This window comes from Elephas maximus, chromosome X (genome assembly GCF_024166365.1).
Source record: "Elephas maximus indicus isolate mEleMax1 chromosome X, mEleMax1 primary haplotype, whole genome shotgun sequence".
NCBI lineage: Eukaryota > Metazoa > Chordata > Mammalia > Proboscidea > Elephantidae > Elephas > Elephas maximus.
This window is the reverse complement of record NC_064846.1, coordinates 87,268,015-87,285,923: the sequence shown is the minus strand read 5'-3', so window position 1 is coordinate 87,285,923 and position 17,909 is coordinate 87,268,015. Positions and strand designations below refer to the sequence as shown.

At 42.9% G+C, this 17,909-nt stretch overlaps 1 protein-coding gene across 1 annotated transcript; it reads left to right on the top strand.

The window, feature by feature from the left end:
- The first annotated feature begins 8,477 nt into the window (after positions 1 to 8,477).
- Positions 8,478 to 16,869, top strand: TBX22 (T-box transcription factor 22). Its single transcript, XM_049871967.1, has 8 exons — positions 8,478 to 8,649; positions 9,257 to 9,482; positions 10,359 to 10,460; positions 11,853 to 12,027; positions 12,942 to 13,106; positions 13,450 to 13,514; positions 13,861 to 13,946; positions 16,259 to 16,869. The coding sequence occupies exons 1-8, from the start codon at positions 8,478 to 8,480 to the stop codon at positions 16,867 to 16,869; spliced, it is 1,602 nt and encodes a 533-aa protein (XP_049727924.1).
- The last annotated feature ends 1,040 nt before the right edge of the window (positions 16,870 to 17,909 follow it).

Sequence of the window (17,909 nt, the reverse complement as noted above, 5' to 3'; positions counted from 1 at the left end):
GGAAAGTCATAAACAAAAAATCAAACCTCTCTTTTACTCTCCTTGAGAGAAGAGAAAATATTCTCCAGAAAATGATTTTTAGAAAGAGTGTAGTCTTCTTTAAACAAGGATAACTTTCAGAGGAAATGATCAAGAAAAATGTAAGATTTATGCCTGCTTGACTATGAGTTGGAAACCTCAGGAATTCAGAAATGCTTTTATAGACTGTTGGCCCATTGCACCCTCACAATTTAGTGTCTAATTTTGATAAACAATGTGTGGCCCTCCTTGACCACTTGTTTCCCACACAGGATTTGTATGCATGTTAATTACCTGACTCAGGGGTTTCATTTGGAGGCCTCTGCTTCTTCTCTCTGCATGGCAGCAAAATGCCTAATGCCTAGAGTTTCCTGCATTCTTTGGAAGGTATGGTGCTCCCTGCAACAGCTGCTAGGGGCTTGGGGGAGTCCTTGAGCTTTCTTCCAATTAAAGCACACTGTTAAGGACTCTCTTCTCTGGGTCCCTCCACTAGAGGCTAAAATAAGCATTGATTGCCAAGTTCCTGTGGGTCAATTGGGGCTAGTAAAGTCTCATGGCTTGGCAGATTAGCCCTTTTCAATTCGTTCTGAGTTTGCCTGGGAACAAGTGAAAATAAAATGTGTTCTATTCTGCATCAGGAAAATCAGGCAACCAAGGCATCCCTGAGGTTCCCCATGAAAACCAAAAATTAATTCTTTCTTTTGGCAAGTGTAGAGTTTTAATGGGTTGTGCATGGTGAGCCCAGGAGGCATCATGGCTCCCCAGAGTCTCCTCACTGCCCAGAGCTTTGATCAGGCAGGACCATCTGAGTGGGCTCCCTGAAGCTGAATGGGCCACTTAAAACAGGCAACCAGGAGCAGAGCTGACCAAGCTGAATCCAGCCGGTGGAGCTGCTGCATTGCTGGTGAATGAGGACTGAAAAGGGATTTCCAACTGCAAGTGCTGTGGAGAGAGCTGGGCCAATTCAACTTGTAAGACCAACTCACCTGTTTCAGAGGCATTTTTCCTTGAGGAGTGTTCACCAACAAGTCAGAATAGGGCATGGATGGGCAAGGCTCCTGAGGGAGGCTGAGGAAGGACATGGGGCTCCTACGGCCTTGTAGCCCTGAGGGCCACAATCACAGACTATCATTGTGCCTTCACCACTGACCTTGATTCAAGGCAGGTCTTCTGCGTGGGAGAAGGTGCAGGCCAGGGTGATCCCAAGGAGTAGCAAGTGCTGCGTCAGCTGGGAGAGGCCAGAATGCTGTGTTCTTTTGTGACCTGGCTCCAGGCCACTCTTCACTGAGTTCTGGAGGGGAGCTGGTGAGAGCAGTTCAGGATCGACTTTAGGGTCACTGGGCTGGCCCGGCCTTTTGCCACAGCGACTCCACCACCTCTTGCCTTCCAGGTAAAGCTTCTATCCTACTGACCAGGCTATGGGTTTTCTTTGGGGCCTTGGCAGCAGAGGTTCTCCTAAGCATCCACCTTCTCTGTTTTCTATTACTAGGCAAGTCACTAAAGTTAGGGAGGTCCAGCCGCAGTCATCATTGTTGGTTTTATTTTCCTTCAGCTGGGGGCTTTGTGACAGGGATCTCGAAATCACCCTTCCTCTGGGGACCTTCAGTAGAATGTGAATACTGTTTACTGTGAATAAAGGCTAGACTTGGCCTGTTTGTTGCGGATATGCAGTGATACCCAAAGGTATCCCTGCTATGGCTCCTCTCCTGGGTAGAGATGCTGCTGGAAGTCTTCCAGGAGGAAGGCACTGTTGGCAGTGCCTCTAGTGCTCCTTTAGAAAGCCAGGGAGCAGCAAGGGAAAGAGTCATTTCTGCATCAGGGGAAGGTGAGTGTGTCCAGTGTGAGCGGACTGGGGGGAAGGGTACTGAGCTGGGTGGCAGGTCCCCAGCGTTTGCAGTGGCTCTGGCCAAGGGCTATGCCCCATGGTTTCTTTCTTCCCAGGCTGTTCCCCAAGGAGCCCCAGATCACTGAGCAAGAAAGCTTCTGAGTCCTTCTTGTGATCCCTTGGCTTCAGTCTCTCACCCTCAAAAGGAGAACTGAGGCCGAACAACACAACACCTCCCCCTTCCCCAGGAGAGGAATGAGGGAGCAGCAGGGTGTCCCAAACAACACCTTCTTATTTTACTTCTTCCTGCTTTTTCTCACCAGACCTCAGGTTCAGACACTGCAATTGTATTTTTTTTCTTCCCACACACACAAACATATACATTACACACACCTGTCTTCAAACTAGAGAAGGAGACTACACAAGGCACTGGACAGTTAAAGGTATGCCAAGGAGGTTGTTGTGGGGTGCTTTGGCTGCTTCTGTACAACTCCTTCCAACGCAAGAGGCCTTGGGGTGGGGGTTAATGGCAGCAGCAGCTGAAAAGTGGCCATGCAATGCCTATTTTGCCAATTACCCAGGTCACTATAGGGTAGGCCCACATCTGAGCACATTCGTTTTATTATTCCTTTTTCATTTGTTCATCTACTGTGCCCAAAATTATCCTCATAATTATTGTGAGCAAAACTCCTATATGTAAAATATTTTAAAAGCTTACCAGCTATAAGTTGTAAGTTGAGTATAAAATTAGGAAAAATAGTTGCATGCCTTTGATATACTTCAGTGAGAAATGAGAAATATAAAGAACCCAAGCCTAATGTTGTAATTATTATCATAGGAAGGCTTTCACCATTTGATAGCAGTGTGAACACATGATTAAATCCAAAAGAATGAATTTTCCTTCAGTTAATGTTTTGGCAATGGTAACCATTTAGCTTTTCAAGCCTCCTCATGAGAAGAACACAATGAGCATAGATAAGAATTTGTCTCCCTACTGGCTCTTCCCCCATCGAACACAGGAACAAGGATGACAAAGTTTGGCATGCATAACTGAATTGCTAGATTCAAAAAGGCACAGACTTCTCGAAAGATTGTATTGAATTACACTAACCAGAAGCTGAGGTATTCAGTGTGAAAATTACTTTTAATATTAATTAGGCCAGTTCCCTCAATTTCCTGGAGTGAGAAGAGTTCTATGTGCTAGGGGCCTGTCTTCGGTAAATTTTACGTGCTTATTGTAGAGGAAGAATATACACTTACATTGCATTGGTTAGGTATCAAAATTATCTTTCCAAAGATCATCTTGATAAAATCAGAGTATGTATTCTATCAGACATGTTTCCCATGGACTTCTTTTTTTTTTAATTGTTCTAAAAATACAAATAACATGACACTTGCCAATTGAATATTTTTTCACACGTATAATTCAGTAAAACCAATAGCATCAATCATGTTGTGCAACCATCACCCATGTCTACTTCCAAATTTTCTATCCTCATAAACAAAATTTTCATGCTACTTTTGAAACTTAGATGAAATCTTTTGGTTCAGTTCTCTAATTATATTTATAAAATAGCTCTCACATTGGTTTAAGAAAAGTGATATCCCAGAAGTCTTCTTACCTTTTGAATCTGCTTTAGAATTTAACCAAAAGTTGAGGGTGCCAATGTTGGCAAACATTTTTTCCCTTATAGTGTCTGTTCACAAAGGATTTACAGCTGTATATTCAAAACAAAGATTAGCACATTCTTCAAAACAACCACCATCATCTCTTTAATGATAAAAATGGCTGTGAGTGCTTACTATGTTCCAGGTATTGTGCTAAGCGGTCTGTATAAACTATTTTACAAACCCATCAGATGCACACACACACACACACACACTCACAGAAACATGCACTATGATGAAGATATTAAATTTTTTTTTTTTAGTAGATGTAAAATCTTAGAAGCTGAAAATAAACTGAATATCAGAAAGACTTGTGTAAATTCCGCTAGATAGAAAGTAGCAGAGTCAGAGTTTGAATCAGGTCAATTTGAATCCAAAGCCTGCCTTCCTACATGCTGTACTGCTTGAACCATATTCCTTTTATTATCATAGTCTTAAGAATTCATGTAGAAAGTCAAATTTGCTTTTAGAGTTTATGATTCTGGGATAGTCTATAGCGTATAATCTTCCTATTCACAGACTCAGTAGTACTGAAGAAGACCGAGGAGCAGAAGGATAGGAAGAACTAGAATAAGATGAACTCGAAGATGGTGATCTTCCAAATTTTTATCAAGATGAGTGTGTTCGTCAAGATTCTACTGGTTCAAGTAACAGAAACTTAGCCGAAACTCACTTAAGCAAAAAAAAAAAAAAAAAACCAAAAAAAGATAACTCATGGTTCATATAACTTAGTTCTGGCAAAACTGAATTGAATTCAGGTATTCAAATGAAGTATGCTTTTCCTGACTACTTTCCTCTGTGTGGGCTTCTTTCTAGGAAGACCTTTCCCAAGTGATGACAAAACTGGTCACCAGCAGCAGATTTTAGACTTGGAACTAGGCCAAAATATCTTAACCATGGGGTGGGGGTGGTGAGGAATGAGGATCAAAGGAGAGAAAGAAAAATGACAATTGAAGGGAAAAATGTCTCTATCATGAAGTTGCTTGTGCTTCTCTGACAAAAACAGGCACTATGCATTCAACAAGTCTCAAGACATTTTATTTTATTTTGTATATTTTGCCTCTACCTATATATACGTATACACATATATATATATACACATATATATATGTGTAGGGAAACCCTGGTGGTGTAGTGGTTAAGTGCTACGGCTGCTAAACAAAGGGTCGGCAGTTTGAATCCGCCCGGCACTCCTTGGAAACGCTATGGGGCAGTTCTACTCTGCCCTATAAGGTCGCTATGAGTTGGAATCGACTCAACGGCACTGGGTTTGTTTTTTTTTTAATATATGTGTATTTCATATATATGTATATTTACATACATATATACATATATATTTGAAATGCTTACTGATTTATTTAATTTCGTTTGTTTCATTCTTTTCCACACAAATTAAAAGTAGGAACTGGAATCAGTTTGAAATTATCCCCTTATTTAGTAAGTACTGCAGAATACAAAGGATTTTTTTCCTCCAGTCAGACTTACTCATTTTAATTAAACATAAAACTTTCTTCAAATAACCTATACTGCCTATATAGAAAGCTAGGAAGACCCTGAGTCTTTACTCCTTACATAAATCATACATTTCTGATAAAAGTAACATTTCCAAACATGTTAACTTAATTCTGAACATCTATTTCCATGCTCACACACATCACCAGAAGCAGCATTTTCAGGGCCTACTTTGTTTAGTGCATGTATTAGTATACATGCCTATTTCTAGCCATTAACAAAATATTGGGATTTTTATTAGAGATACAAATTGCTTTCTCTGTCCTTAAAGTAGGTTCAGGTTTCGATTCCACGAGAGCTCTAATAAACAATATATCACTTAAGGTGCTTCCATCTCTTCTGTATCCTCATAGATACTGAATAGGTTTGATTTGCGTTAATCACAAAATTATTTTTCCTTTCAGTTGTGAATCCTCACTGTGTCCCAGTTGTAACTTTTTTCGGGGAAGTTCAAAGCCAACACCTGATTCTAAGGATTTTCCAACTGTCAAACTTAAAAAAAAAATCCTTCTAATTTGGGTAACTGTGGGTCCCAGAAGCTCTCTCTGCACGTTCCACTGTCCCTCCATGCATTGAAGAGTCTCTTATAAGGGTTTCTAGGTGTCCTTGGCTGAAACAAACAGACAAAAATGTTGAAAAGACACATCTAACTGTAGAGAATTAATTGCTAGTATTTTTATGAGTGTATGTCCCTCAGGCCCCCAGTACCCGATAGCCCAGTGCTTCAGCAGTTGAACAAATTGCAAAGTTGGTCCTGAGGCATGTGATAAATTTTCTCTCAAATACAAGTTAACAGGAATTAACTACACCTCAGTCTAGCATAAGGGAGGGCTGAGCTACATTTCTCCCAATGATGACATCAGATAGATATTGAAACAGAAATGGAAGTTTAGATTACAAAAAAAAAAAAAAATCCTGGATGTCTAAATTACGTGCGTGTAATGAATATTGAGTATTGAGGAAGAAGTTTCTTCTAAGAAAAGAACTTTCATCCCAAGAACTACTATATCCTTGATTTAAAAAAAAAAATCATATAGAACATAGTTGGAAATACTAGAACAAATATTGCACCAACCATATTTTGTCTTATTTTTGCAGAAATCTGGCAAAAACTAAATCAAATAAAAAACCTACCAAGCAAAGCCCCCCCCTTGTTATCAAAGGTACCTGTCTTTTAGCAGTAAAGTGAGCCAGGGTTTAAATACAAGAAAATGCCTATATTAAGAGACACTAATGAAAGTGCTACATGGTGACTAACGTTCTAAAATTAACTTGTAAAATCTTGACTTCTCTGTTTCTGGGCTGTACCTTTAAGCTAAGAACATGCAATGGATATATGTATATATATATATATATATAGAACATATATATGTAGATTTTTTATATGTAGATTATATATTCTATATATATTCTGAGTAAGAGGAGATGGACAAATGCATTAATATTTTCATTTTTTTAATGGCTTCAGAAGGAAACAAATGCCCATGAAGATGTGGCCAAGATTATATCCAGATCTAGTTGTTATCCAGCCCACATGCCTTGTACACTGGAGTTGGCCTTGCCCTGTGAGCTTTGCTCTGCCCCTCTAGGGTAGGGATGGTGCCTTTCCCAGCTCTGCATGGTGAGCAGTGGATAATTGGTTATTGAATCAAACCCTTCAACAACGTTCAGGTCATAACTAACACTTCCCCATGATATGTGAGATCATCAAAGTTCTGGGGTTCTTAAAGCCATGCCCAGTTGCCTGAAGAGCTCCTTGCAAGGCACCAGCTGAATGTTGACCTCCTCCCTCACCACTACCACCTTCATCACACAGAAAATACAGGCAGGGCACCCTTGTACCTAAGTAACTGAAATTAAAAGGCCACACAAATCTCAAACTCCAATATAGAGATAAAACCAAACCCAGTGCAGTCGAGTCGATTCCGACTCATAGCGACCCTATAGGACAGAGTAGAACTGCCCCATAGAGTTTCCAAGGAGCGCCGGGCAGATTTGAACTGCCGACCCTTTGGTTAGCAGCCATAGCACTTAACCACTACGCCACTGCCAATTAATTCAAGTCCCATCCTATTTCACACGAAGTTGAATTGGCTTTAAATGCCCTCAATGTGCCAGATAAGAACAGGAGAATCTTTCTGGAAAAGTGCACAGGTCATTACTGAAAATGCAGTCTACAAAACGCCCTGAGGCATCTGATTTCTTATTTCTGACGAAAAGGGGTGAGCAAATCCCATGCACACAGGCAAATATCTCATGTCTGAACTCACGGAAATGCTTTTGGAAGTGGTAGACAAGTCTCTATCTGATAGGAAGAACTTGCCTTCATCTAATTTAAGGAAAAGTAAGACCCAGCCCAAAAAGATATTCCAGGAGACACTGGAATCAATCATTTGAGCCCAACATTTTGAAGTTGTCAGAGGCCCTGTTGGTGCCTTGCTAGTGGCCCTGGAGTCCTTATATTGTATTTGCTGATTAGTCATGTAAGTATGAGAAGTCTGTGTATATGAATATTGGGGTCCAGCAGGAACAGACCTGGAAGGCCCAGGTACTCTCTGATCTTTGACAGTGACCACCTGGGGGGGGGGTCCCGTCTGCCCTCCCTGAGCCTCTGCATCCAAAGAGGACAAACTGGCACTACCTCACATCCAGCTTGAAACCCCTATTGCAGAGCAAACCTGCCCAGAAAACTGCTCTACCTTTCCCTGGTGACTTTACTGGAGAGCAAAAGGCCCAGATACACTTCTCTGGTTCTGCTTAAATAATGTTTGCACTTTTGTTAGAAAAGTGGCCCCTAGGGGGCAATTATGTCTCATGTCTTTGAGTTTTACAATTTAATGTAAAACAGTAACCTTGTATTATAGTCAGTGCTGTCTCCCTCTCCTCCTTTCTCCTCCCTTTCCACAGCCCCGCTCCTCAGTCAGACTCTGAAGTGTCACTCAGGGTGTTTTTTATGCTTCCAATAGTTTCCAAAACAAACAATGGAGGCTGCAACCAGCCTGTATTCACTCAGTTGGGTGCAACATTATCTCCCAATCCCAGTGGCCTGGGCCGCTATTGGCGGCAGGTCTGCTCCCTAAAAGGCCCTAGATTGCTGATCACTGTGAGCTCTGCCAGGTCCTGGAAGCAGCGATTTGAGGACTGATGGTCCACATATGTCCACTGGGAGGGAAGAGACCGCAAAAGGAAAGGAGACTCTGGAGAAGTTAGGTTCCAGTTTGATCTTTCTCTCCTTTCATTCTGTATATTCAAAGAAAGAAAGAAAAAAAATATGTATATATATATGTACATCTCCATACCCAGAATCATTTTTTGTTTTGTTTTGTTTTTTTAATTTGGGGATTTTTCAGTTTTCCTTTCCTCGCCTATCTCCCGCACCCTCCCTTTCTCCCTCTTCCTCCCTCCCTCAGAGGTTCAAACTTCGCTGTGCACTTTCCCTTTGCTTTCTATAGGAATGGCTTTGAGCTCCCGGGCGCATGCCTTCTCAGTGGAAGCCTTGGTAGGGAGACCAAGCAAAAGAAAACTGCAAGACCCAAGAGAAGAATTTCAGCCTAATTTTCAGGAAAAAGAGGGTGGAAAGGAGGAGAGGAGGTGCTGCGCGGCAGGCAAGAGGAGTGAACAGTCTGGTAAGTACCCCACACAGCCCCACTGCCTTTAGTTCACCGGCTGCGCGTGCTGGATTCAGGGCACTCTCCGCCGGACCCACAGCGCTGCGGGTGGACAGCTTGCTCTGCACCAGGATGTCCTGGCCTAGCAGGGCTTCCACATTAGGGGCCAGGGGACACCTAGACCACCTGGCTCCAGAGGAGATTTCTATGCCTCTAAAGTCTGGAGTTCTGAGGTTCATTTGCGGTGAGGTAGAGGGTTCCGACATGCTTACGGAGAAGTGAGGCTCCCTGACTTCCAAGAAGCCCAGACAGCTAGAGGGGTGGCTGCCCCTTGGGGTAGGAATGAATGCAAGTCCTCAGATCCCTGGAGGATCCAGTCTCCGAGACAGAAATTCTCCAGGAGAATGAGGATGGGCAAATCTGAAGAAGAGCTGCGTCTTTCTCAGGGTGCGATGTTACCCCTTTCTCTCCATTACCGGGGCTCCAGTGGATGCTGGAGGAAGGTTGGGTATCTATGGCTAGGATTTCTGAGGGAGGGACAAGCCAGACTGCCTCCATACAGGCGCCAGCAAGGAGGTGTGCAAACTGCAAAGCTCTCTCAAACCCTTGGCGTCTCTGTGTCCAGCACAAAAGCGACCCAAGGCAGAACCCTCAGCAACTGCATTCTCTGGCTGTGGTGGTGGCGGCGGCGGCGGCAGCAGCAGCAGCGGCAACGGTAGCGGCAACAGCAGCGGCAACAGCAGCGAAAGTGTGGAAGAGAGAGATGCTATCCAAGTGGAGCTTCAAGGATCCGAGCTGTGGAAGAGGTTCCATGACATTGGGACTGAGATGATCATTACCAAGGCTGGCAGGTTCGGCTCTACCGAGGCTGTTCAAGGGCTGTGGGGCAAGCCATGCACACAGTAGGTGCTTAATGTACCACCTCCCCACCTACCCCGTGATAAGCAGTGCCTCCAGTTTTACACTTTAGTACCCTACATCACCACTCCCCACCGCCTGGGCAGGCATTAGAAACCCACTGCCCCTCAAGCAGTCAGACTAGGGCTTGCCTGGCTTAAGTAAGCGGCTCAGCCTTCCTTTCCAAGCACTGGGTATCTCTTATTCTGTCTGTGCAGTATATGACTAAAATTAGATCTGTACAGGCACTTGACAGATGCCAACCCCACATCTTAGGCAGTGGTCAGGCCTCTCTTTAAAGCCTTACAGTTACCAGTGGATAATATCCTATCTCACAGGCCCCTAGGCCTCCATCTGGGGTTGGAGGTGGGCCTTTCTCCCAGCCACCCTTTCATGTGGCAGCTGGGTGATTTGTGTGTATGTGTGTGTGTGTGTGTCTTCCTAATTTCAGCCTTTTCCAAATCTGCCTCACAGAAAGTACTTCAGAACAGTGGGGGAGGGGAGAAGGAGATGCAGCACACTGTTTCCTCTCCTAGTTTCTCTTCTTTAACTTTTTACTATAGTAGGATGAGGGGTGGCTGGACAAAGCCTTTACCTGGGTTTCTTTTTATAGTAAGGATATTCTACTACACTCAGAAATCTTGCACTTGTTCAATGAAACATACAAACCAACAATTTTTCCTCTTATAGCGATTGCAATTCCCTAAACGTGCCCTGGGATAGGAAGATATCCCTTCACTTTTCATTGGAGTCAGCATTTCTCTCTGATCCCGCCCCCCTCCAAAAGTCTCTAAAAGCATCCTGGTCAGTCCCTCTGTTCTCTTCCACAGGCGGATGTTTCCCTCTGTTCGGGTCAAGGTAAAAGGGTTGGACCCAGGGAAGCAATATTATGTGGCCATCGACGTGGTGCCGGTGGATTCCAAACGCTATAGGTAACCGGGCCATAGGAAGGTACCCAAGACCAGGCAGGGGAGGGGGATTGGGGCTCACAATCAGAGAGAGCTATTTTGAAAATCCTAGCAAGGGGGGAGGGAGCTGCTTTCCCATGAGCTTTGGGAGTTGAATAATCTTGCTCAAATCTGGGTTTTGGACTGAGGGAAGAGTAGGCTTGTTCCTCTTTCTCCCCCATTCCTGTAACACCGGCCACCGAATTGGAGCTTCAGTGTACCCCAGGTCTCTAGCCTGCTGACTACTTCCCTTTGCAGTCCCAACTGCGGGGGTGGGGGGATGGGCTCAGGCGGCCTTGAGGAAAGCGGTTTGGAGGAGTTTGGGAAGAAATGCCCCAAGCTCCTTGTGGGCCCGGGCTTCTGAGGCACCCTGGCCCCAGCGGGTGCCAGGAGCAATGCCCTAATTTGCCATTCAAGGCTAGAGCAGTCCAGCAGTTATCGCACATGGGCGGGTCATTTCTTTCTTCCCCAGCCTCTCCACCTGAATTGGCCGCCGGGCCCCAGAGGGTGGGAGTACTCTTTCCTCTAGATTTAAGCGCTTGGTTTAGAGCAAACGAAAAGTGGTTGAATTGCCCTGAATCCAAGAGGCCCGTTTGGGCAGGCAGCGCAAAGGCACTGGTCTGTGGGACTCCTTTGACTCTGGGGCTCCAATTGTGTGGGAGTCGCCAGCATTGTGGCTGTGAGTGCTAGACCAATAGATCAGTGCCAGGCCCTCCAGTGAGACAGTCTGCCTGGAATCAATGCTGGGTGTGAGGGCAATGGAGAAGGCTCAGCTCAAGAGCCTGCTGGGACCGCGGCCGGAAAACAGCAGAACAAGCTGTTTGCTTCTCACGTTGCAGCTGCAAGACGGCTCTTGGGAATGCTGCACTCAGCGGCGCGGGGTTGAGATTGGAAACATTCTGAAATGAGCCCTGCCTCAGAACCAAGCGAGGTTCCTGGGGGTATTCTGGTGTTGAAGCCTTGTTGGTTAAAGTGCTTTGATGAGGACTGAAGGCTCTGGGCTGAACAGACAGACATCCACCTTACCTCTCGCTTCTTGCAGGACGCATGTGGATTTTTTCCCGGCTTTTCTGTGCTGTAAAACGGGTAAAATCAATTTCTGCTGCGGTTTCTGTGATGAAATACAAACCAGACTCCAAAATCCCATGACATTTCACTCGCACTTGCACTTTATTGCATTTTGATGACATATACTTATTTACAGTTTGTTTTCTGCCCCTGAGCGGCTCTTTGGAAATCAAGTTGTGCCTCTGCTTTTGAGATGAGCGGGCTAACCTTGGCTGAGTACAGTCCTTTTAGACCTGAACTCTGCATCCTTTCTCCCACGCTTCTGGCTTTGGCCAGCTGTGCCTAATGTCACTCCCCACGTCTTTTCAGGTATGTCTACCACAGCTCACAGTGGATGGTAGCTGGGAATACGGACCACAGGTGCATCGCCCCTAGGCTCTATGTTCACCCGGACTCTCCCTGCTCAGGAGAGACCTGGATGCGGCAGATCATCAGTTTCGACCGGGTGAAGCTCACCAACAACGAGATGGATGACAAAGGCCACGTACGTGAGCATGAGCACGATCTGTGCTTCTTCCAGACGCCCATGCTGGGCTACTAGGAAATGTCCAAGCTCTGGACATGTGAGCAAAGCAGCCAGCCCACAGGTCTCAAGTGGGCTTTGTTTGGTGTGAGAGTGCCAGGAGGTACGGGTGGTGATGGTTGGGAGTTTGGGGATGAAAAGAAACCTGTTTAAGCCAGGATGCCTGGTCTGGGAGAGTAGGAGAGAATGCTTTCCAGGCTCTCTACCTAGGCCACCTGTGTAATCCCTCTGATTGCCTCCCCTTAGCCCAGGCTGTCAAATGGGCACCTTTGGTGTGGTGTGGGGTATGGTGGGGTGGGGTGGGGTGGTGGGAGGAGGATGCAAGGGGGAACCCTGGAACACAGCCTGGAACCCCCCCCACACACCCGTACACCACAGTCCCTGGTGGCATTGACCTTTAGCCTTATTCTCAGGTGCCACCCACCCCCTATCTTGCCCAGGCTGGCCCTGTGCCAGCCAGCAAAGGACAGAGTGGAAGGTCTCAGGAATCAGGTGGGTGGGGAATGTCAGAATGTTGCTCCTCACTTCCAGAGCCATCAGTAACCACCCAGGGAGCTTATGGCAGGCAATCAGATCCCAGGGACACTTCTACACCACATGATCACCCATATTTGGAAGCAGGAAAGGGCCCCATCTGGAAATGGAATCACTGCTCCCTTGCTCAAGACAGGGCCTCTCTCCAGAAACCCCTACCCCTAAGGGCCTCTGGTGGGGGCCAAATGGCAAAGAAAAGGCCTTTCTGTGTGGCGAACTTAGAGTCTCTGGTTTAGCCTCACCTTTGTGTGTGCTCATGTCAGGGGAGTGATGATGAGAGTGGGACAGTGTTTGGAGGGGAAGCCAGTTTCGCGGGCAGCATTTGACCATTTCACCTCCAGATCATCCTGCAGTCCATGCACAAGTACAAACCCCGCGTGCACGTGATGGAGCAGGACGGCGGGGGTGACCTGTCCCAGATTCAGTCCCTGCCCGCTGGAGGTGTTAAAACATTTTCCTTTAAAGAAACGGAATTTACCACGGTGACTGCCTACCAAAACCAGCAGGTAAGGAAGGGAAAGTGGGGATGGCCCCAGAGGGAGTGGGATGGCCCCAGAGGGAGTGGGATGCACTTTATGGATCGTTCTTTCCACGAGTGAAAACATTCATAGTTTTGTTGCATTTTCATCAAGGCAAATTTGATTATGAACCATGTGACTCTTGTTAGAAAGGAGAGCAGAGCAAAGGTGGCCAAGGGATAATCATTCCAAATTTGACTTAGGAATATGATTGCATTTACATAAAGTTTGATACTACAAGTTACAAAGTGTTTTGTAGTTGTAACCATTATATGCAATAGTGACAGCGTTATTACTGAGAGCACTGACTTTATCTCTTTTTGATTCATAGATTACAAAACTGAAAATAGACAGGAATCCTTTTGCCAAAGGATTTAGAGATCCTGGAAGGAACAGGTAAACAAAATAATAAAAATCATTCCCGATATTTACAAAGCACTTTTCACAAGTGTTAAACTGAGCCTCAGAGGCCTTGTTATGTATCTAGTAGGTGGTAAGAATGGAGCTCAGATGTTATATCTCCAAAACCTTGCCTCCTCCCACTCCTTCCCCCAGCTACATTTAAGATATTGCTTACTCTAGATTCCTGAGTTTGACTGAATTTTATTCAGAAGTCTAGCTTTAGCTAAATAATATTTCAGACCATCACCCCTAAACACTATAACAAAATCTAAAGTTTATATAAATCATTACTTTCAGGAATTGAATTCTGGCATTGCTGAAAGTTGCATCTCTTTTTTAGGGGCATATTGGATGGTCTTTTAGAGACCTACCCATGGAGGCCTTCTCTCACTCTGGATTTTAAAACCTTTGGTGCAGACACACAAAGTAAGCAAATTTCTAACCTTAAGTTTTATTTTTATGTGTTAATGAAATATCACCAACCAGGCCCCTTGTACCAGATATTGTGGTTGCTAGATGCCGTAGAGTCGATTTTGTAGTGACCCCATGTGACAGAGTAAAAATTGTCCCATAAGGTTTTCTAGGCTGTAATCCTTAGGAGAGCAGATCACCAGGTCTTTCTCCAGAAGATTCTCAGGTCTTTCTCCAGCAAATGGCTGCATGGATTCCAACAACCAACCTTTCTGTTAGTAGCCAAGAGCTTAACCATTGTACCACCACAAGGGGATAAGCACATGACAGAAAATGTATGTTTATGAGCAAGTGGGTACACATATTTACCATGACTGGGAAGTCAGAGGCAAAAGGGAGGGTGGCTGGTATGAAGGAAGAGAGCAGAGCTGTGGACTTAACTGACTTCTGTCTTCTTGAGTTTACTTACACCCTGAGAGCTCCAGGGCTCACCTGAATTCATCAGCATCTCGCTGCCTTATGTTCTTTAGGACCTGCCTGCTGTGCGTGTGTGGCCTTATTTGCAAGTATGTTAGATATTGAAATGAATATTTTATATTTTGTGAGAAGCTCTCAGCACATGTTAAAATGGTTTTCATTAAATTGCACCATCGCTTACCTATGATTTTCCTTTTGTTGTGAGTGGGGAAAATAATGAAAATAATACTAAGCTATTAATTTAACTGTCACAAGCATTTAAAAATATTTGTGAGGCATTTGTTCTCAGGTAGTGTATCACATGACTAAAAAATAATTAGGCAGGGCAAGGTTTCTGGTGGAGGAATGTAACAGCAAATATGAGTCTTTATTTGCAAGCAACATGGCATTATTCACCTCTTTTGTCCTTACTCCATTAAAGTTGCTTGTCTTTGAACATTAATTTGAGGTAAAAATTATGAACTAAATTATTAACATTGTAGGTAGGTTTATTTTTACAGGATTCCATAACAACCTGTTGAAATGTGAAAAGGGCAAGCCTAATTCTGTGAAATATTTCACTGAATTGACTACATTGATGTGATTTAGGGAGTTGCATAGAAAAATATGAATATATTCGACAGTATCATTTTAACTAAAAGCATCTAGGCAGCAAGTTTTTAAATGGCCAAGTCACCCCAAAGTGTAGTAACAATGAAAAAGCTATACCCCAGAAAAAGCTATAAAAAAAAAAAATAGATGAACTTAATTTAAACTTTTTTAAATATACATTTTCTTAATTATTTAAGGTGTCCACAGTACCCTCAATTTTCAAAGAAAAGGGTCTCAATTTTGAAAACAACTTTTGAATATTTTATTATAGAGATAATTGTTTCCCTGTTGATAAAGGATTAGGTTATATCTACATACACAAAATAGCTAAGAAAAACTAACAGCAACATCAGAAAAAAAAATTTTGATCAAATCCAGTCAAAAACCACCTGTTTGATTGAATTCGAACAGAAAAATAAGGTTTAGAGGCTAGATTTTCCTAGCCCTTATAATTTTTCCTAAGGCAACTATAAAAGGAGCCTTGGAGGTGCAATGGTTAAGCACTCAGCTGCCAAGCAAAAGGTCAGCAGTTGGAATCCACTCCATGGGAGAAAGATGTGGCAGTCTGCTTCCATAAAGACTACAGCATTGGAAACCCTGTGGGGCAGTTCTGCTCTGTCCAATAGGGTTGCTATGAGAAGGAATGAACTCAAGGGCAATGGGCAGGCAACCATAAAAGATCACCTGACAACATTGACATTCTCACCCTGCAAAATTATCTTCAGTTCTTCTTCATATAGTGTACCATGGAAGTGTCTCCCTTCTTTATCTTCATATAAGAAAAAAAGTTAATGCTTTTAAATATGCCATTTTCACTTATACAATATCATGTCCACTGATTTTTATCAGACTGAAAAAAAACCAAAATAACCAATTTGTTCAATTAATCAATTACTTGTATTAGTAAACATTTTTTTAAAAGTTTAAAAAAATGAAAAGCTAGTTTTACTTGTAAGATATAATTGAATCCGGGTGGCATTATAACCAGGATTCTTTTGTAATTCATTGGATAAATGTGTTTCAAGTGTCTAGCAGAGTCCTTGAGTATAATGAATGCTCAATACGGGATACATAGTAGTAGTTCAAATATTAATAGTTTATTAGTAGATATACTAATTCAACTTTGGTCAGGGGAATAATCATGTCCTTTCCCAAAGAAACTAAAAGAACTGTGAACTTGTGGGGATTGCCATAAATACAATTACTAATTCAACAGGAATATGAAATTGATTATCCATTACCTAAATTGTCATCCACAGGTGGAAGCAGTGGCTCATCTCCAGTGACCTCTAGTGGAGGGGCTCCCTCTCCTTTGAACCCCTTGCTTTCTTCACCTTGCTCCCCACCTATGTTTCACTTACCTACAAGCTGCCTTGGAATGCCCTGTCCGGAGGCGTACCCGCACAATATCAACCTGCCCCTTTGCTACAAAATCTGCCCAACTAATTTTTGGCAACAGCAGCCTCTTGTCTTGCCTGTTCCTGAAAGGCTATCAAGCATCAACAGTTCCCAGTCTTTAACACCACTCATGTTGGAAATACCCATATTGTCTTCCCTGGGATCCACCAATTCAAAAAATGGTACATCTGAAGACTTCAGTGGACAGTGTCTACAGGCACCTAATTCTGCCAGTCAAATGTTGTATGGATTACAGGCACCTGGAAGCATTTTTCCCCCAAACTCTATTGCCCAGAAAGCACTTGCTTGCCCTTTCTATCCTTCCTGTGGATTTTATAGGTACAACTTCGCTACGCCATCTAGACCATACGCAGCAGACCATATCAAAATGAATGACCAAGGTCAAGTTTCTCTTAGAGAAAGCAAATGGAATCATGCTCATTGGCATCCAACAATTAACCATTGCCTTTAATGGTACATTCATATTCCTAAGACAATTACATGTAATCACATATTTTCTTTCTTTGTAGGCAAAGAAAGATCAATGGCTATTGAGTTTAAAAAGCTTCATCCCCGGAGAGTATTGCTCTGTTATGCATTTAAAGTGCCTTATCAAATGTTCATAAGAAAAAGTTGTTTATAATAACAAATGTGTACTATAAGAATCTTTGATTACAGTGGCATTGGGTCTCAAAGATACTCAGTAAATATTATTTGATGTAATAGCCTACCAGTGAAAACTGATAGTAGGTGACTGGGTCTCCAATTATAATGAAGCCAGTTTACCATACCAGCTGCCTCTTATATATTGACTATGACCAAAAGAAGATAGATTTAATTCCTGTGGGAACAGTGAAAAAATTTTGATTGTATTCATGAAAACTGGCTTCATCATAATTGTCTATCTAGCAGCTATTGAAGCAGCTGCAGATCTCAATTTTAAGGTACAAATAAGGATAAAAACTTTCAAATATTATTTTCATTAAACTTTATAGCCTAAAGACTATTTAATCCTGAAGGAACACAAGATCAAATGAAAAGTAAAACATTCTAAATAAATTTAATCTTTTATTACCTTTTATCTTTTGGATCATTCCTAGGTGAAGCTTGTTTACGTGTTTCTTTGACAAACCTGGTATTTTATACAGAGTTTACAAAAACAAATTATTTTAACTCTCCAAGAAGACTAAGAAATTAATATTTGAAGGAAGAGAATGTATTTGAGTCTATACATATGAAAATAGCATTAAATTGATACAGTTTAATTTCACTTCTGTATTAATATTTTTTATGGTAAATTAGACTAGAAAAAAGTAGCATAAATAAGACTTTAGTTTATGAAGATGAACATTTTCCTCTAACCAGGCTCTAAATTATCTGAAAATAATTGTGAATTATAACCTAGATATAACCTATAGATCTTTAAGATTAATCATATTTTAATTTTTATGCCATTAGCTTTAGCGGTTTTGTTAAGCCAAGGCCCTTCGTACCACAATAGCATGACTTGAC